Source organism: Fukomys damarensis, unplaced genomic scaffold, assembly GCF_012274545.1.
Source record: "Fukomys damarensis isolate Sample0158 unplaced genomic scaffold, DMR_v1.0_HiC HiC_scaffold_23, whole genome shotgun sequence".
NCBI lineage: Eukaryota > Metazoa > Chordata > Mammalia > Rodentia > Bathyergidae > Fukomys > Fukomys damarensis.
Window position 1 is genome coordinate 47,524,960 of NW_022900935.1, and position 17,857 is coordinate 47,542,816.

At 34.7% G+C, this 17,857-nt stretch overlaps 1 protein-coding gene across 1 annotated transcript in view; it reads right to left on the minus strand.

Moving 5' to 3' along the window:
- The window catches only part of Nsf (N-ethylmaleimide sensitive factor, vesicle fusing ATPase), a 323,620-nt gene that overhangs the window by 117,289 nt on the left and 188,474 nt on the right, over nt 1-17,857 (minus strand). Inside the window, exons 2-4 of the mRNA XM_010637449.2 lie at nt 7,939-8,024; nt 5,994-6,093; nt 2,948-2,987 (exon numbers count right to left, since the gene is read on the minus strand). Of these exons, the coding sequence (XP_010635751.1) occupies nt 2,948-2,987; nt 5,994-6,093; nt 7,939-8,021 (223 nt within the window). The 5' untranslated portion in view covers nt 8,022-8,024. The remainder of the gene's footprint in view (nt 1-2,947; nt 2,988-5,993; nt 6,094-7,938; nt 8,025-17,857) is intronic.

Here is a 17,857-nt window from a genome sequence, read left to right on the forward strand (position 1 = left end):
TAAATAAATATATTATTGAAGTAGAAAAAGACTAATGAAATTTTGATTTTTTGAAGGCAAACCATTAGCTAATCCAAAAAAAGTGAAAAGGTTGACAAATAAAAACAACTAATGACACAGGAAACTTTTAAAATCATAAAAGATGGGGCTGGAGATTTAGCTCAGTGGTTCCACCACCTGCCTTGCAGGCAAAAGGTCCTGAGTTCGATCCCTGGTACCCACCCCCAATCATAAAAGATGAGTTTCCATATCTCCATGCAAATAAATTTAAAAACTCAGATAAAACAGATAATCTCTTAGGGAAACAGTGTGTCAAAATTCATCCCAATAGCAGTTGAAAAGTTACAACATACCAATTTCCATAGGTGAAAGACAAAGAACACAATCACCAACACAGAGCACATCCTGGTGGTAGTTGTTTGTTTTCTGGTACCAGGAATCGAACTCAGGACCTCAGGCTTGTCAGGCAGGTATTGTTCTGCTGAGCTAAATCCCTGGCCTTCTAGTGGTAGTAGTTTTAAAGGGAGCTTTACCAAACCTTTAGAAACCAGTCTCAATGCTAACGAATTGTGTGTCATGACATAGAAATTAAAGACTCCCTAATTTTTTTATGAAATCAAATAACATTAACTCAAAACTGATTGAGATAGCACACAAACAAAAACAAAATATTGACCAATACCATTTTTAACATTGACTTAAAAATCCTAAATAAAATACAGTATTAGCAATACCATACAGTATCTGCAATACCGTATTAAAGATGATCTACCATGATCAAATGGGATTCACACTAAGACTACAAGGATGACTCAATATCAGGAAATGCATTAATGTATCTACTGTGTTAATAAGCATACGGAGAAAAATAATATGATTATTTTTACATGCTGAAAAAGCCTTTGACATATTCAAATAAAATCCATTTGGTCTTGTGATGTCCTGAACAAAGTACCTTACCACACAGTTCCAGATTTTAACCCACACAACTGTAAGCTAGTAATGGGTGTTCTTTCTTTTTTTTTCTGGGACCAGGAATCCAACTCAGGATCTTGCCTTTGCAAAGCAGGCATGGTGACACTGAGCTAAATCCCCAGCCCCGGGTGTTAAGTCACTGAATTCATAGTTAATTTCATACAGCTGTAGAAAACTAACACACACATTTACCTTTTGACCCCAAAATCTCACTTCTATGAATTCACCTTGAAGATACATCTCTAACAATACTAAAACAAATATGCTCCAAAGTGAAGCACTATGCAGCTGTAAGAAAGAATGAGGAAGAAATTTGTGAGTTGAAATGGAGTAATAATCTAGTAGATATATATGTAAATATTTATATAAGGAGAAATTGTTTAAAAAATAGAAGTGTGCTTATTTTAAAAACTTTAAAACCCCAAAGGATAAACTAGAAAATAATAATTTAACTAAAACAAGCCAGTAGAACAAGATAAAGAGAAAGAGGAAGAAGTGACATTTTCCTCCTTTTTAAAATCAGTACATGTTTGTGATACGTAATAAATACATTCATGGTGGAGAACTGGTACACATACATATCAATCATGATGCTTTTTACTTCCCCTTTCCCTCCCCTCTCCCCTCTCCCCGATCCCCAGAACTTTTGAGTACAATCTCTTGGCATTTGCAGGAGACTGGTTCCAGGAACGCACAGCAGATCCAGAGAAGCTCAAATTGCCTTATTTAAAATGGAATCGGATTTGCAAATAACCTATGCACATCCTCTCATATACTTTAAATCATGTCTAGAATGACATTGCCATCATTCACATTTCTTTAATACACGTAAATGTTATATAAACAGTTGTTATACTCATTGTTAGGAAATAATGACAAGAAAGATGTACATGTTCAGTCGTGTACAATTTTTATTTTCTGATTAAAACTTAAATCTGAAAATGGTTGAATCTACAGATATGGAAGACTGATTGTACATATTTCTTAAAAGTTTTGAGTTTGAAAAACATGTTGATGTTTCACATATTCAAAATAATAAATCAAATATGGGAAGCCTAAAACTGAATGTATGCAGAAACAAAAAACCTCAATGTGTATATTAAATGACTAAGGCAACCACTCTGAGGTGAGGGTTGAAGGATAACCAGTGCAAATAACTTTTTTTATGTATCCTCAGTCTAAGAGAAAAGAAGAGCTGCAAACCAATCTGGAAGTTTCTAGTAGATTTATTTTTGTAGTAATGTGAATACGGCAGTTCTGAAATTATTTTATATTGTATAGGACAGAAAAGGTAAATGAATGCTGTCGAACAAGCTTCTTATAGTGGAAATATGACAACTGATAAATCTGGGCAAGGATAGTATACAGCAATTTTCAGTATTTTTGTAATTTTTCTATAAATAATTTTTTAAACTTTTAAATGTAAGGAGGAAAAAAGCTGGTTTAATTTTACTTGCATTTCCTTTACTGTATCCATGAATTTGACATAAAATTACTTGATTAAATATCCAAATTCCAGTACCAGGGATTTAGCTCAGTGGTTCTGCCACCTATCTTGCAAGTGCAAGGCCTGTCTCACAAGTGCAAGGTCCCAAGTTTGATCCCCGGTACTAGAAAAAAAAAAAAAATCCAAATTCCATTTTTCCAACTTTGCCACACCACCTAAGAGAGAATGTCAATTTTTGTTTACTATCTTCTCAGCTTATTATCCATTAAGTTGCTTAGTCTTTTTCCCCCCTGAAGTCATCAACTGCTTTGTTTATCCTTCTCTAATAAGCTATGATATCTTTTTGGCACACTTCATTGAGAAAAGTAATAAGAACATAAGCTTTCTGTTCTCACAGATCTAACCCAAACTCTGAGTAGAGTGAATGTTTAAGGCCTGATAATTGATAACAGAATGTTATACAGATCATAACTGAGAAAAATTACACAAAAACATCTATGTTAGGTGGCTAGAAAGAAAACCTACCTTCTATTTCTTGTCCAATAGAAAGTCCAGCCCATTTTCGCTATAAAATAAAGGAGAAAGACATTTAAATGAAAACAACTAAAATTAGAAAAATAAGGAAAAAAGGAAATTCTATGAATTGTAGGAACACATTCAAAGACTAAAACATTTTGTGTTGAGTTGTCCCCACCCCCAGAAAATATGTTTAAGTATTAGCCCCCAGTACTTCTGAACACAAATTTTAGAAATAGGGTCTTTGCAGACACAATTACATTAAGATTAGGTCATACTGAATTAAGGTGGTCCCTAAGCCAATAAAACTGGTGTCCTTATGAGAAAAAGACACACAGACACAAGGAGAATGTGGTAACAGTAGCAGAGATTGAAGCATTACATCTACAAGCCAAGGAACCCCAAGGATTACCACCAACACCACAAGCCAAACATGGCAGAGATTATTCCCTCCATGCTTTAGAGAGAGCATACCTGTGCTAACACTTTGATTTCATAATTCTAGCATCTAGAACTACAAAAAAATAAAGTTCTGGTCTCTGCTTGTGATTTTTGTTTATGCGAAAACTTTATTCTTTTCTAAACTGAACTTTTTCTGCTGCTGTTGCTTAAATTTTTCATTGTTTAAATTTCTGGTTCTTTCTTACAGCAGCCCTAGGAACTAATGCAGAGGGCACAGTTTACAAATGAATGCAGGGCCATGAATTTAGCTCAGTGGTTCTGCCAGCTGCTTCACAAGCACAAGGTCCCAAGTTCGAACCTCAGTACAAAAAAAAAAAAAAAAACCCCAAAACAAAAAAAAGTTAAACCTTGTAACTGAAAGTCTGTTCCAAAATATAGAACATAGCTTGCCTTTTTTTTTTCTTTAGTAAAACTGGCCCATTGAGTAGGAGGCTGCATTGTATAATATACTGTTCCTCAAATTTTCACTGTATCAAATATTTCTAAGGGTATAGCTGCAGTTAGTTTTACTGTTTCATTATAGTGTTACAAAAAGAAATTTGGCCAGGTATGGTAGTGCATGCCTGTTATCCTAATATTCTGGAGATTGAGTCAAAAGGATTGCCACAAATTCAAAGCCAGCCTGGGCTACACAGTGAGTTTAAGGCCAGCTTGAAATACATAGCAAGATTCTGTCTCAAAAAAAATTTTTAATTCATGAAAATTAAAACTGGTAGATAAACTATATTGAAACCAAAGCAAGGACACAAATCTACTTATGTGTACTGACCAAAGGATTTTCAGCCATTAAGAGACAGAATGTGGCCTCTCTGTTTACAGTGGCAGAAATGTACAGAAGTAGAACAAATTGGGTTGGTTTCATATAAATTCAAAATAGTAATTACTTCTAATACTCTAAAGAACAGTGATAAAAATAATTTAGAGCTGGAGATCCATAGTTGGTCTACTGTACTGAACATTCTAGATTTTGTGGTGGATAATTCATAAGATGCCACATCATGATTATAAACAATAGCAAGTGCTCCCTTCTAGCCTTTTTTTTTTCTTTTTTTGGGGTATTGGGAATCAAACTCAGGACCTTGCACTTGCAAGGCAGGTGTGGTGCCACTGAGCTAAATCCCCAACCTTGCTCACTTCTAGCTTTTGTACCATAGGTCACATGCCCTCCTCTCTATCTTCACCTCCCTTGAGACTTTCATAAATTTCCACTCAAAATCTGACCAACCTGGTAATTAGTGGCATGCTAGTTAAACCCAGAGTTTGGGTTATAAAGTTGTCACATTTAGGCTCCATACTTTAATCCCAAAGACAGCCTTAAGGGATGACAATAATAGTACCTATTTATGCCGTTATTTTGAAAACAAAATGAGCTAAAAACATTCAAAGGCACTTAGAATAGTCCCTGAGTTAGAGTAAACCTTAGGAGAAATTATTTTTAGAATAGTCTCTGAGCTAGAGTAAACCTTAGGAGAAATTATTTTTTACAAAACAGAGAGACAAAGAGAAATAGCTACCTCAAGCTACTTTTGACCATAAACATTCCAAATGAACCTTTGAAAAAGCTTGCAAACCCTGGAATACCTCAAGTTGTTAATTTATTCAAACAAATGTTAAAAGTAATCCTAATAAGAGAGAGGCATCCAAGCAGAGAAAAGGGGAATAGTGAACAGAGATTTCCTACTTTTTTTTTTAAAGGGCTTCAGAAGAGTGTTAATAGTTCCCATATAAGTGTTTGATATCCTTCCCTAAACTGCCAAGAAAATAAATCAAAATTTTCCAGCATAGAAAGAGGCAGGGGTTGCATTTACATTGTGTAGGATTGTGGAATCTTTAGCCTGAGTAAGACAGTAAGGGGGAAAACAATACAAACTAGTATTTGTGGCACTCCTACATTATGAACCTTGTACCTCAGACAGTGCTAAGCAATCTGCTTCTGCGGATTCTAAAGATTCTTCCAACAATTCTAACTGCAGTCAAACCCTTCCTGTTGTTAGAAGAGCCGAGCAAGTTAGGTTGTAGTTTAAGATAACTACTTTTCATACTTTAGTCTGACATTACATCATAAAACAAACATCTACTAGTAGATGTCAATTTTATAAAGTATCATTTTTACATCTTTTCTGTTACTTGGGGGGCTAGCATTAAAATGATGCCACTTTATTGGATAGCTGACACTACTGTAAAATTTTTAAAAAACTGAAAAAAATCAAGGCAGTAAAAGACAGCCATAGTAAAAATTGACAATTAAGAATTTATTTTTAAATCCCTTATATATCTAGACGTTTTTCTTCAATATAAATCAATATAGTTAATGGAATTAATATGAGAAAATAAAAAATAATGGAAACAGAATCTTTGTAGATAGGGAGGGAAAGGTTAAAGGGAGGGCAGGGGAATAGGGAAAAAATAAGAACCAAGATTGATTATGTAAAAGTACAAATTTTCAAAAATGAATATCATTATATTGTATACATTTAATGTAGCAATAAAATTAATTTTAAAAATATATATCCTTACAGGATAATGTTTGCTTAAAATGAATAGACTTCTCTACATTTGCAAGGATGGAAAAGAATAAATTGATACGAGTTACCTGAGGTAAGCTAAATGCAATGCTCCCTGGAACCACTGACGGATGGGTCTTCAGAGTAAATATGTACCTGTGATTGGGAGAGGTCCTCACAACCACATGCCTAAAAGACAGAAAGAGGGCAGGGGATTTAGCTCAGTGGTTATTCCACCTACCACTCAAGTGCAAGGCCCCAAGTTTGATCCCTGGTACCCCCCCAAATAAATAAATAAAAGAATATATTGGGCCAAGCACACATTAAGTGCAATCCAGCCAAGTTCAACAGAATACATTCAATCCAAAACCTCATCTTTATTACATTTTCCATTTACTTAATGCTAAAGCTAGTAATTTAGAGTCCTTGACATTAACTGAAAACTAGATGTATTTCCTTTCCTGATAATCGTTTCAAACATTGTAATAAAATAAAGATAATGGAACCAAATTTACAATGCTATAATTTTTAATGTCAATGGTTGTGTTTCTGTGCATACTGTTTTGCCAACTACAACACAAGATGCTTGTAAGTGTATTTTAAGTAATTCTGTCATGAGTACAGTGATTAGTCAACATATGTAGAATTCCATAAACAAATTCTCACACTGATATCTTCTATTTCAATTTCCTTGCTGAAAATCCTGTGTTCATCAATTTAGCATCACAAAATGTTTAGCACTAGAAACAGTATTAATATGAATATGCAGTACTGCCTCTTTAAAGTTCAGTTAAAATCTTGCCTCCTCCTTTCCTAGACTGCCTTGTGGTACACGGTCCCTTCATTTCCTTGTCTTCAACTTTGGAAGCATATGGACGACACTGAACTTGGCAGGAGGGTTTTTGGAAGTTCATCATCACTGAGTGATATGAATCAATTACAATAAATTATGATGAAAATGCTTTCAGAGATTTAACATTTGAGTGGGGCATGGTGTTGCACACCTATAATCCCAGCCACTTAGGGGGCTGAAGCAAAGGATCACAAGCTCAAGGCCAGCCTGGGCAATGTAGTAAGACCTTGTCTCAAAAATAAAAATAGAGGCCAGGTGTGGTTGTGTATGCCTGCAATCCTACCACCCAGGAGTCTATGGCAGGAGGATCACAGCAAGTTTAAGGCCAGTCATTGCTACATAGTGAGTTCCAGGCTAGCTTGTACTACATAGTGAAACCCTGGCTCAAAAAAACCAACCAAACAAGCAAACAAATGAATAAATAAAAATAAAAAGGGCCAGGAATGTAGTTCAGTCTAACATCACTCCCTAGCATGGGCAAAGTCCTAAGTTCAATCCCCAGTACCACACACACACACACACACACACACAAAATTACCTTTGTTGTACATCTTCTAATTTTCACATTTCTCAGATTATCACAGTAATAATCATAATTGCTAAACTTTATTAAGAATTTATTAATAAGCTAGGTACTTTTCTAAGTGTTTTATTTGTGTAACTAAATCTTTATACTACCCTAAGGAAGGTAACATCTCCCCCATTTTACAGATCAGAATATAGAGGCACAGAAATAATAAATACTTTATCCATGGTCACCCACTTTATAACTGGCAGAGCCATAATCCAAACTCAGACAATCTGAACTCCAGAGCCAAACATCTAACAACTGTGCTATCTCATTCACGTAACTAATATGTCTAGTTCTAAGAAAATCAATAAAAAGTTATATATAAAAAGATACATGATTTTAAAATGTATTTGACAAAGTTTGACAAAATAATGCTTAAATATATGACATCACTTCCATTTTCCAACTCAGCAAAACAGAAAAATAATTCTCAAAAGCTTCCTAAGCATGACTCTTTGGAAGTTTTTAAAGTACTAGGGCCGGGGATTTAGCTCAGTGTTTCCGCCGCCTGCCTCCCAAGTGCAAGGACCTAAGTTTGATCCCCGGTACAAAAAAAAAAAAAAAAAAAGTACCACTTAGCAGGTTAAAAAAAAAAACAACAAAAACTCACTGGCTGGACTGAAAATCCTTTTCATTCACAACTGCACAGTTGGTTAAAGATAATTCATCTGTAGGACATCTTGCAGCTTGCATACTCTGTAAAAATCAATGATGAAGAAAATAAAATTAAGTCATGTTTTATGCCTTCACATGTTCCCACTAGCTTGAACCACCAGTAGTAAGTACATGAATAACTTTCCCATCAGAGGGCTTGTATCACTGTTACATAAACAGATTGAATCACTTTTATCAGTCTTTTTACTAATAAAATTGATAAAAAGACACCAAACGAGGGCAGGGGATTTAGCTCAGTGGTTCCGGCACCTGCCTGGCAAGTGCAAGGACCTGAGTTCAATACCTGGTACCAAAAAAAAAAAGACACCAAATGAAACAGTCATGCATGTAGTGGTTCAATCTGACCAGCAGCAAGACATGCGAATTACAGCCCTATTGTGAAATGTTAAACAGTATTTATGCTTTCTTGTTCTCTATTCTTCATCATTACAAATGCTATAATAAACATCTACTGTTTTGACTTAGTATCATTTCTCTATGGTAGCAGCAAACCCTCTATCATTTCATGTGAGTTTGTGGGCCTGCCAAACACAAAACATATGTAGCCATGTATACTCCTTTTCCACCCATATGTACAACTGTCACGAGAAAAGCACTGTTCATTGTCACACTACATGGAGGAAAACTTTGTACTCTAGGACAGTAAAACTGTCACATAATAGAAAGCAAAGGTGAGAGAGACATGGATAAACTAATAAATACAAAGAAACCTAGACCCAACAACCAAGTAAAAAATAATTGAGACCAGTCCAGAATATGGTTATGAGCCAATAAATTCTTTTTGGGTCAACTTTTTTTGGAATTGGTTTTCAGTCTTTTCCAAAGAATGCTGACTGATAAAAATGCAATGAAGTAAATTCAATAAATTTGATATAAGTGGATTATGGAAAAGCTTCTTTTTATAAGAGATCCCTAGGGCTATGAGCCATATCTTCTAAAGATTAAGAAAAAACTTACTCCGATTATCTCTAAACAGCCGGACGTGGTGGCACACTCCTTAATCCCAGCACACAGGAGGCTGAGGCAGGAGAATTGCTGTAAATTTGAGACCAGCCTGGGCTACATAGTGAGTTCTAGGTCAGTCTCAACTACATAATGAGACCCTGTCTCAAAAAAAAAAAAAAAAAAACCCAAACATCTCTAACAAAAATAATTACAAGGTAAGGTGGGCCTGGTGGCACAATCCTATAATTCTGTGAGATATTGAGAAATGATATATGCAATGAAAAGGATATATTCTCAACTCTAAGTAAAAACAATGTGCTTTATGGGAAAACTATAATGACTACTTACTGGAACTTTTTTGAAAAAAGAGTAAGATTAAAAAGATAGTACCTGCCTGCTTCAAAGGTAAACTGTTTCAAATAAGAAATAAGATATATGTGCAAAGGACTTTGGGATGTCACTGAGGTTGATTTTATCTAATTTATTTATTGTTTTATCTAATTTACTTTACAATATAGACTCTTTCCTATAATCCATAAGGAGATAAGAAGTAGCCTTAAAATCATTTAAAAAAATCATAGAGGGATTCATGTTACTGTAAGGTTAAGTACTTAAAGGATTTGTTAAACATAAATGAGTTACACAATATTTTAAAATAAGATTAGTGTTCCAAACTTGCTAAATATTTAGCAAGGCTGTAAATAGTATGAAACTAACATATTTAAAAAACTCTATTCCTATAAAATAAATTTTTTTCAGTACCAGAGATCGAATTCAGGACCTTGTGCTTTTGAGGCAGATGCGGCACCACTGAACTAAATCCCTGGCCCATAAAAATGTTTTTTATCAGAAGTTTTTTTGCCATTTCTAGCAATCAAATCTGGAGCCTGAAGTATGCTGGGCAAGTACTCTACCACTAAGCTAAATTCCCAAGCCCCAAATATTTTTTAAAGGAAAAAATACATCATTCCAATGAACAGAGCATTTGAAAATTGGCTATTTGGAAACATTTCCATTGCTAAATGATTCTGCTACTGAAAACTACCCAAAAAAACTCATGTCTGCATGCTTTAAAAATTAGAAGCAGAGTATTTTAATATTAAAAAAAATCCAAATAAAAACTTTCAGTTAATTGTTAATCTACTAGCATTATAAAATTATAACACATTTTAGTTAATTTGCAAGAAAGATTAGTAAATAGGTGGAAATGTAGACAGCCACATTTCAATAAAACATTTCCAGAACTGGTGATTAAGTTTGAAGGGGAAAAAAAGAAATGTCATGTTTTCTAAAGTGTAGCCATATACCCCTTTTTGATCAGGGGTTTAACTGCCATTAAAATCAAGTGTCAAAATAAACAGCCCTGTGAAAAGATACATGACAAAATATTTAACACCTTAAAGAATAATGATGCATTACTTTATGTACTATTGCATTATGAGACTATTGTACATGTGATTTGTAATTCATCCTTTTTTGTATGTTTTACTATATATATAAATGTAGTACTACATCAACTTTCAAATAAATATGATTATACACTGGGGTAAACATTTACTTATGGAATTCATGATAAAATGTTTAGAAATCACTAATTTAGCATATGACATGAAAAGAGTCAAGGTCACAACCCTGCTCTCTGAGACAGCATTTTGCAAATGGTCACATTTGACCAACCATTTGACAAAAATGTACCAAACATTTCTTATTCTCCCACCTTCCCAGAGTCTCTTCAAATTTCTTCCTTATATATTCTTCCCTCTTAATCCTGGGCCACTTAATTGTCTAATCCCTTTTTATTCCACAATTCTTAGCTTAGACATTACTTTTTCTAGGCTTTCCTATACACCTGCTACCAACTAAAATGATAAAATATACTTCTAATGGAAAAACTAAATATCCTTTTATTGTCTGTCTACATGTTTGCACTGAATATAAAACAATAAAAACCTCTCTAAGACTGAGACAATGTTCTACTCTTATCAATAGTTTTCAGGGGTAGCACTGGGCCTGGGACATGGTGAGTATTCAATAAACATTTGTTGAATACATAAACTTATAGACCAATACAACTCTATCTCAACTGCAGGATAAACAATCTGAAGAACATGTACACAAAGCACTGATCACTTTATGGTTATTTATGAAGTAATACAATTTAAGTAAAATGACCTAATACTTCAAAATTACACAGAACTGATAAAGCAATAAAAAGTTTACAGAATGCTAAGTTAACATGCTCATTTGTAAAACTGTCAGAGTCCTTTAACAAAGTTCAACAACAAAAAAAGACCACTAGAAGTCATCTGGCTGGCCAACTAAAACAGATGCTGTGAGCACAAGGCCTCCCTATTCGAATCTAGGAGCATCTGTGTTTTTATGGGAAGCCAAGAAGGGTATCTCATTTTTTTTCAACAAAGTTTCAGTCCCTATAAATAGTAGCTGTATATTTACCACAGTGATGGCAAAGGAAAATTCTACAACTTTTCTAACATTGACCTTGACTCTAGGAAACAGTAAGAGCCAACAACTATAGTCATTCAGCTATTTTATTTTTTTAATGTTTTTATCTTTATTAAATGTATTGGTACATTTTAGGTATACAGTATAGTTACATTCATCATTGGGATCTTGTACCTTTACATGACTTATCTTGGTTATTTTTCCCTATTCCCAAGCCCTCCCCTTCAACCCCTCCACCCTTCCGTTTATAAAGCAGTGTTTCCATGTTTTTCCTTTTCACATATTTTTCCCTTTTTACCTCTACCCTTCCCACTTCCTCTACTTTTAGACCTTTTCTTCCTATTATACAATATCAATTATACATTTTGATCTTTATTTACAGTTTTTCACACCAGAGAAACTATTCAGCATTTACACGTGTGACTTATTAATTTCACCTGAGTATGGCCTCAATGTGCATCCACTTAGGTATGAGTACCTCTAGTTTCTCATTCTTTATGGCTGAGTAGTACTCCATTTTTAATGAAAAACACACACACATCATTTTTACCTAGTCTCCAGCTGATGGGCAATTGGGCTGTTTCCAAATTTTAGCTATTACAAACTGTGCCGCTATAAACATGGGTGAGCATATATTGCTGTGGTATGATTCTTTTAATTCTTTTGGGAAGATACCCACGCAGGAATAGCTGAGTCAAATAGGACTTCTAGTCCTAGTTGTTTGAGGTATTTCCCTATTGATTTCCACAGTGGTTGCACCAATCTATACTCCCACCAACAATGATATCCCCACAACCTCACCAGCATTTGTTGGTTGATTTGATAGCAGCTGTTCTTACTGGGGTAAGATGGAATCTGTGTTATTTTCATCTGCAACTTTTTTTTTTTTTTTTTATTTGAGACAGGGTCTCACTATGTAGTTGAGACTGCTCTGGAACTCACTGTGTAGCCCAGGCTGGTCTCAAACATGCAGCGAACCTCCTGCCTCAGCCTCCCTAGTGCTGGGATTACAGGCGTGCGCCACCACGCTCAGCTTGATCTGCAACTCTTGAATGACCAATGATGTCGAACATTTTTTCATATGTTTATTCGCTGCTTTTACTTCTTTATCTGAGAAATGTCTCTTTATTTCAGATGCCCATTTTTGAATTGGGTCTTTATATCTGAGGGGTCTGATTTCTTTGAGTTCTTCATATATTCTAGATAGTAGACCTTTGTCTGAGGAACAGCTGGTAAAAATTTTTTCCCACATTGTGGGTTGTCTCTTAGCTCTGCTTGTGATTTCTCTGGCAGTGCAGAAACATTTTAAAAAGATGAGATCCCAATTGTTGATTCTTTGTGCTAGTTCCTGTGCTACTGAGGATTTGTTCATAAAGTCTTTTCCTATGCCACTATCTATCTTCAAGAGTTCTACCTAACTTATTGTCCAGTAAGTTTAGTGTTTGTGTTTTAATATTTAGATCATTAATCCACTTGGATTTTAGTTTAGGGCATGGTGAAAGATACAGATCTAGTTTTAATCTTTGACAAGCTGAAATTCAGTTTTTCCAACACCATTTATTAAAGAGGCTATCTTTCCTCCAATGAGGACACTTGGCTCCTTTGTCAAAGATGAGGTAGCTGATTATGTCAGGAGTTATTTCTGTATCTTCTAATCTGTTGCACGGATCCTCAGATCTGTTTCTTTGCCAGTACCACGCTGTTTTTATCATAGTGGCTTTGCAGTATAGTTTCAAGTTGGGGATTGTGATGCCCCCAGCCATGTCTATGTTGCCTAGAATTGCTTTTGCTATTCTAGGTGCCTTCTGGTTCCAAATAAATTTTTGGATTGTTTTCTCTAGTTCTGTGAAATATAGTGTTGGGATTTCAATAGGGATTGTGTCAAATCTGTATAGTTGTTTTGAAAGTATGCCCATTTTCACTATATTGATTCTTCCTACCCAAGAACAAGGGATGTCTTTCCATTTTCTTATATCTGCTTCAATCTTTTTTTTAGAGTGTTGTATTTCTCAATGTATAGGTCTTTTGTTTCCTTTGTTAGATTGATTCCTAGATATTTCATTTTTTTGGATGACATTGTGAAAGGGATTGTTTCCCTAGTTTCACTCTCAGTGAGTCTGTTATTTGTGTACAAGAAATTCAGCTATTTTAAAAATAATACAAAACTGACAGGCATCTTATACAAGTTTGTGTGAGTTAGCAGAATAACAGTTGAGTAACTGAAGAATATAAAAATGTCATTATAGCAACTTGAGATATCAAAAATTATAAACTGCTTGCTACTCTAAAGAATGAAAATTTCAACAAACCTTTAATGGGTACTTTGGTGGAAGTAGTTGTATCATTATTTGATACTCTTTAGTGCAGAAAGAGAATTTTCTTCTTTCTCAAAAAAATAAAACGGGGGTGGAATTAACCAGGATTCCATTAAATATTGTACAGTTTTAGAATTTAAATAACATATTCTTAATGCTGGACATGGTGGTGCACGCCTGTAATCCCAGCACTTGGGAGGCTGGGGCTGGAGAATTCCCCCAACTTTAAGGCTAGCTCAGAATATATAGTAAGTTCAAGGCCAGCCTGAACTATGCAGCAAGACCTTGTTTTAGAAAAGAAAAGAAAAAAAAGAGAGAGAGAGAGAAAGAAAGAAAAGAAAGGAAAAGAAAAGAAGGGCTGGGGATTTAGCTCAGTGGCAGCATACCTGCCTTGCAAGCGCAAGGTCCTGAGTTTGATCCCCAGTACAGGGGTGGTGGGGGTGGGAGGAAGGAAGCCATGTTAAAAACTGGATTATTTAAGGAGCAAAATGGAAGACAGATATTGAGAAGTAAGAAGACCATGTTTAAATGGGAAGGGGAACGAGGGAGAGGGAAGGGAAGGAAGGGAAAAGGGATTTAAAAAAATAAAAGAATGTAAAGAAAAAACTAGAAATAAAGATTCTACAAATGGGGAGGAGATGAAGGGTTGAAGACAGGGGTGGGGAAGGAAAACCTAAAAATTAAGATATATTATGTACAAGTACAAATTTCCTATGATGAATGTGAGCACTATATATGGCAAATATGTACTAATAAAAATAATAAATAAAAATAAAACACTATTGGCCACAAAAAAATGGATTAATATTTAAGTGCATGCTTCATTTACCAAATAATATAGTATAGTTAACAGAAAGAAAATCAGAGTATGACACCTGACTATAAGGGTTCACTACCAAATAGCTGCCCCTCCCCTAACTGTAACTCTTACAAATTTGCTGTTTCTTCCTCTGTAGTGCGTCAGGCTTTGATTATATCTCTCAAGAGACACACACATTCCCTCAGGAAAGGGAAGGACCAAATACATGAACTTGGCCCAAGGCCAGTAGAACTGACAAGTCTCAATTATTTCTCCTTAGAGGATCTTTCCTGAAAAATAATACTTTAGAACAGTGCTTTACAACAAAATAATCATGAGATATACATAACTATTAAAATTAAAACTTAAGATTCAGGTGTTTTTGGTTGCACTAGCCACATTGAAACTGCCATAAAGTGGCTAGTGACTATCACTACAGAAAGTTTCACTGGATAGTGTCAATCTGTAACAACACAAGAATGGTAATACCCATCTTCAGGCCTATGGAGTTCTTCTGTGTTATACATTTCCATAATAACTATTTCTGTCAAAATTCTGGTCACGTGGGACTATAAATGGTAGAGTAAAAAAAGTTATTATGTGTCCTACCTACAGTTCTCTCTCAAAGAGACTATTAGGATACCCTTGACATTCTCCATCTCAGACCAACAACTATTCACATAAGGAATCTTAAATTCTTAAAATTTCTTTACAAATTTATATTAAAAAATGAAAAAATGTTTCCATTTAGGTCTTTTTTGGGGGGGGTACAGTAAAAAAAATGCAAAAGCCTGACAATGTCAAATACTGGCAAAGATGTTATGCAGTTTCTTACAAAGCAAATGTGACCAAACAAGTATACTCCTAGGATTTTAGTCAAGAGAAGTGAAAACACATGTCTCTACTAAGACTTGTATTTATAAAAGCCAAAAACTTAAAACACAGGGCCAGGTATTTAGCTCAGTGGTTCCACCACCTGCCTTGCAAGGACCTGAGTTTGACCCCTGGTACCAAAAGAAAGAAAACTTAAAACACAAATGTCAACCAAAAGATGAATGGGCCAACTATGGTATAGCCATAAAATAGAATACTACTCACCAATTAAAAACAACACTGAATAAAAGAAATCATATGCAAAAACACCTCATATAAATGGAATCACATAATATGTGCCCCTTCTTCTATTCAGTGTAGTTTTCAACATTTGTCCTGGTTGTAGCAGGTATCCTTACTTCATTCTTTTCTGTACTAAATAATATTCAACTGTGCGCATAAACTATATTTTATTATTTCATCAACTGATGGACATTTAGGTTATTTCCACTTTGAGGATATTATGAATAATGCTGCTATGAACGTCCATGCAAATTTATGTAGGATGCTTTCAATTCTTTTGGGTGAATACCTAGGAGTACATATACATGTACTTCTATAATTTGTAAATATTTTCTCCTATTTTCTGGATTGCTTTTACTTTTTTGAAGTCTTTTGACTCATGGCAAGTTATAATTTTGATGAAGTCCAACTTACCTACTTTTCCTCCGTTTGTGCTTTTTTGTTCATGTCTTTAAAAAAAAAAATCAGTCACTGGCTGGGGATTTAGCTCAGCGGTACTGCTGCCTACCTCCCAAGTGCAAGGTCCCAAGTTCAATCCTTGTACAATACATAAATAAATAATTAATTAAAAAACAGTCATGTCTAAACCAAAGTCATGTGGATTTTTACCTGTTTCCCGCTAAGAATGTTACTGATTTAGGTCTTCAATCTATTCTGAGTTCATTTCTTCTAATGTTATTGTAAATGGAATTGTTTTCTTTTTCATTTTGTTTTTAAGACAGGGTTTCACTATGCAGTTCTAGCTGGCCTTGAACTCATGATGTGGCCCAGACTGGCCACCTCGAACTCATGGCATTCCTCCTGGCTCAGCATCCTGAATGCTGGGATTACAGGTGTGCACCACCATGTCTGGCTGGAATTGTTTTCTTAATTTTATTTTTAGACTATTCATCACTAATATCCACATGCAATTGACTTTTGGCTACTGATCTTACATCTTGCAACTTCGCTGAACTCAGTTATCACCTCTAAAAGTTTTGTTTTGTTTTTGTAAGTTCTTTGAGAATTTCTATATATGAGATCATGTCATTTGGAAACAGAAGTAGTATTCTTTCTTGCTGATACAGATGCCTTTTCTTTTTCTTACCTAACTGCTGTACCTAGATCTTCTAATATAGCGTTCAACAGCAAGAGTAAACATCTGTCTTGTTCCAGATCTTAAGGGAGAAAGTTTTCAGCTTTCACCATTAAGTATGATAGCAGCTGTGGGTTATTTTGTTGCTTGAATTTTGTTTGGTGAGCAGAATTTTGATTGTCAATTCATAAGGTTGCTCTGAGAACCTATCAAGAAAGGATCTGTGAAAGTGTTTTTAAAACTGTAAAATAGCATTTTAAGATCTTGTTCAGTGACTTTGTTTACTCCAAAATTTACTAAAAACATCAAAAACAATGTTGATTCTGGTTTGTTCAGAAACAAATGAAAAGAACACCTGAGAATACCAGAAGGTCCAAGGTATAACAAATGTTATGACTTCAAAGCTGCATAATCTGTTGATTTACATCAAGTCCATACTATTATCTAAATTGCTGATATATAAATAGCTGATGTTGATCTGAGTCCCTATAACTCAACAGTACAATTTACAATGTAGTAGTTTTATTCATATCTATTTTTAGAAATAATTCAGCAGAAATAACTATTTACTAATAACTATTTATTTGAGTCAAAAATGGCTGACAGAAGGCAAAAAGGAATTACTAGCCTGTCTGGAGAGAATATTTAAAGAATGCAATGTCCTAGCCACTATGTTAGGTACAGGAGATACTCAATTTATCAATGAAGTAGTGATTACACATTTTTTGAGGCTGAACAAGAATATGTATGAAATATACTAAGATATTAAACATGAAATAAACACCCTGTATCTACCATCCAATTTAAGAAAAAGAACATTACTTTAAATCAGATTTTTATTGAACATACATACAGAAAAGTACATACATTGTAAATGTTTGGTTCCACTTCTACAAAGTGAGCACATTCAGGGTAACTCACAACAAATACAAGAAAGGTGACATTGCCAGTATCCCATACAGCCCGTTATCATTCTACTTCTAACCACAGACGCCACTACCTTAACTTCCATCATTATCAGAGATAAAAATCATAGATTAGTTTTGCCTGTTTCTGAAAACTTCATATAAATACAAACAGACAGTGTGTATTTTTTTTCCTTATGGAGACAGAGTCTAGCTATATAGCTATATATATATAT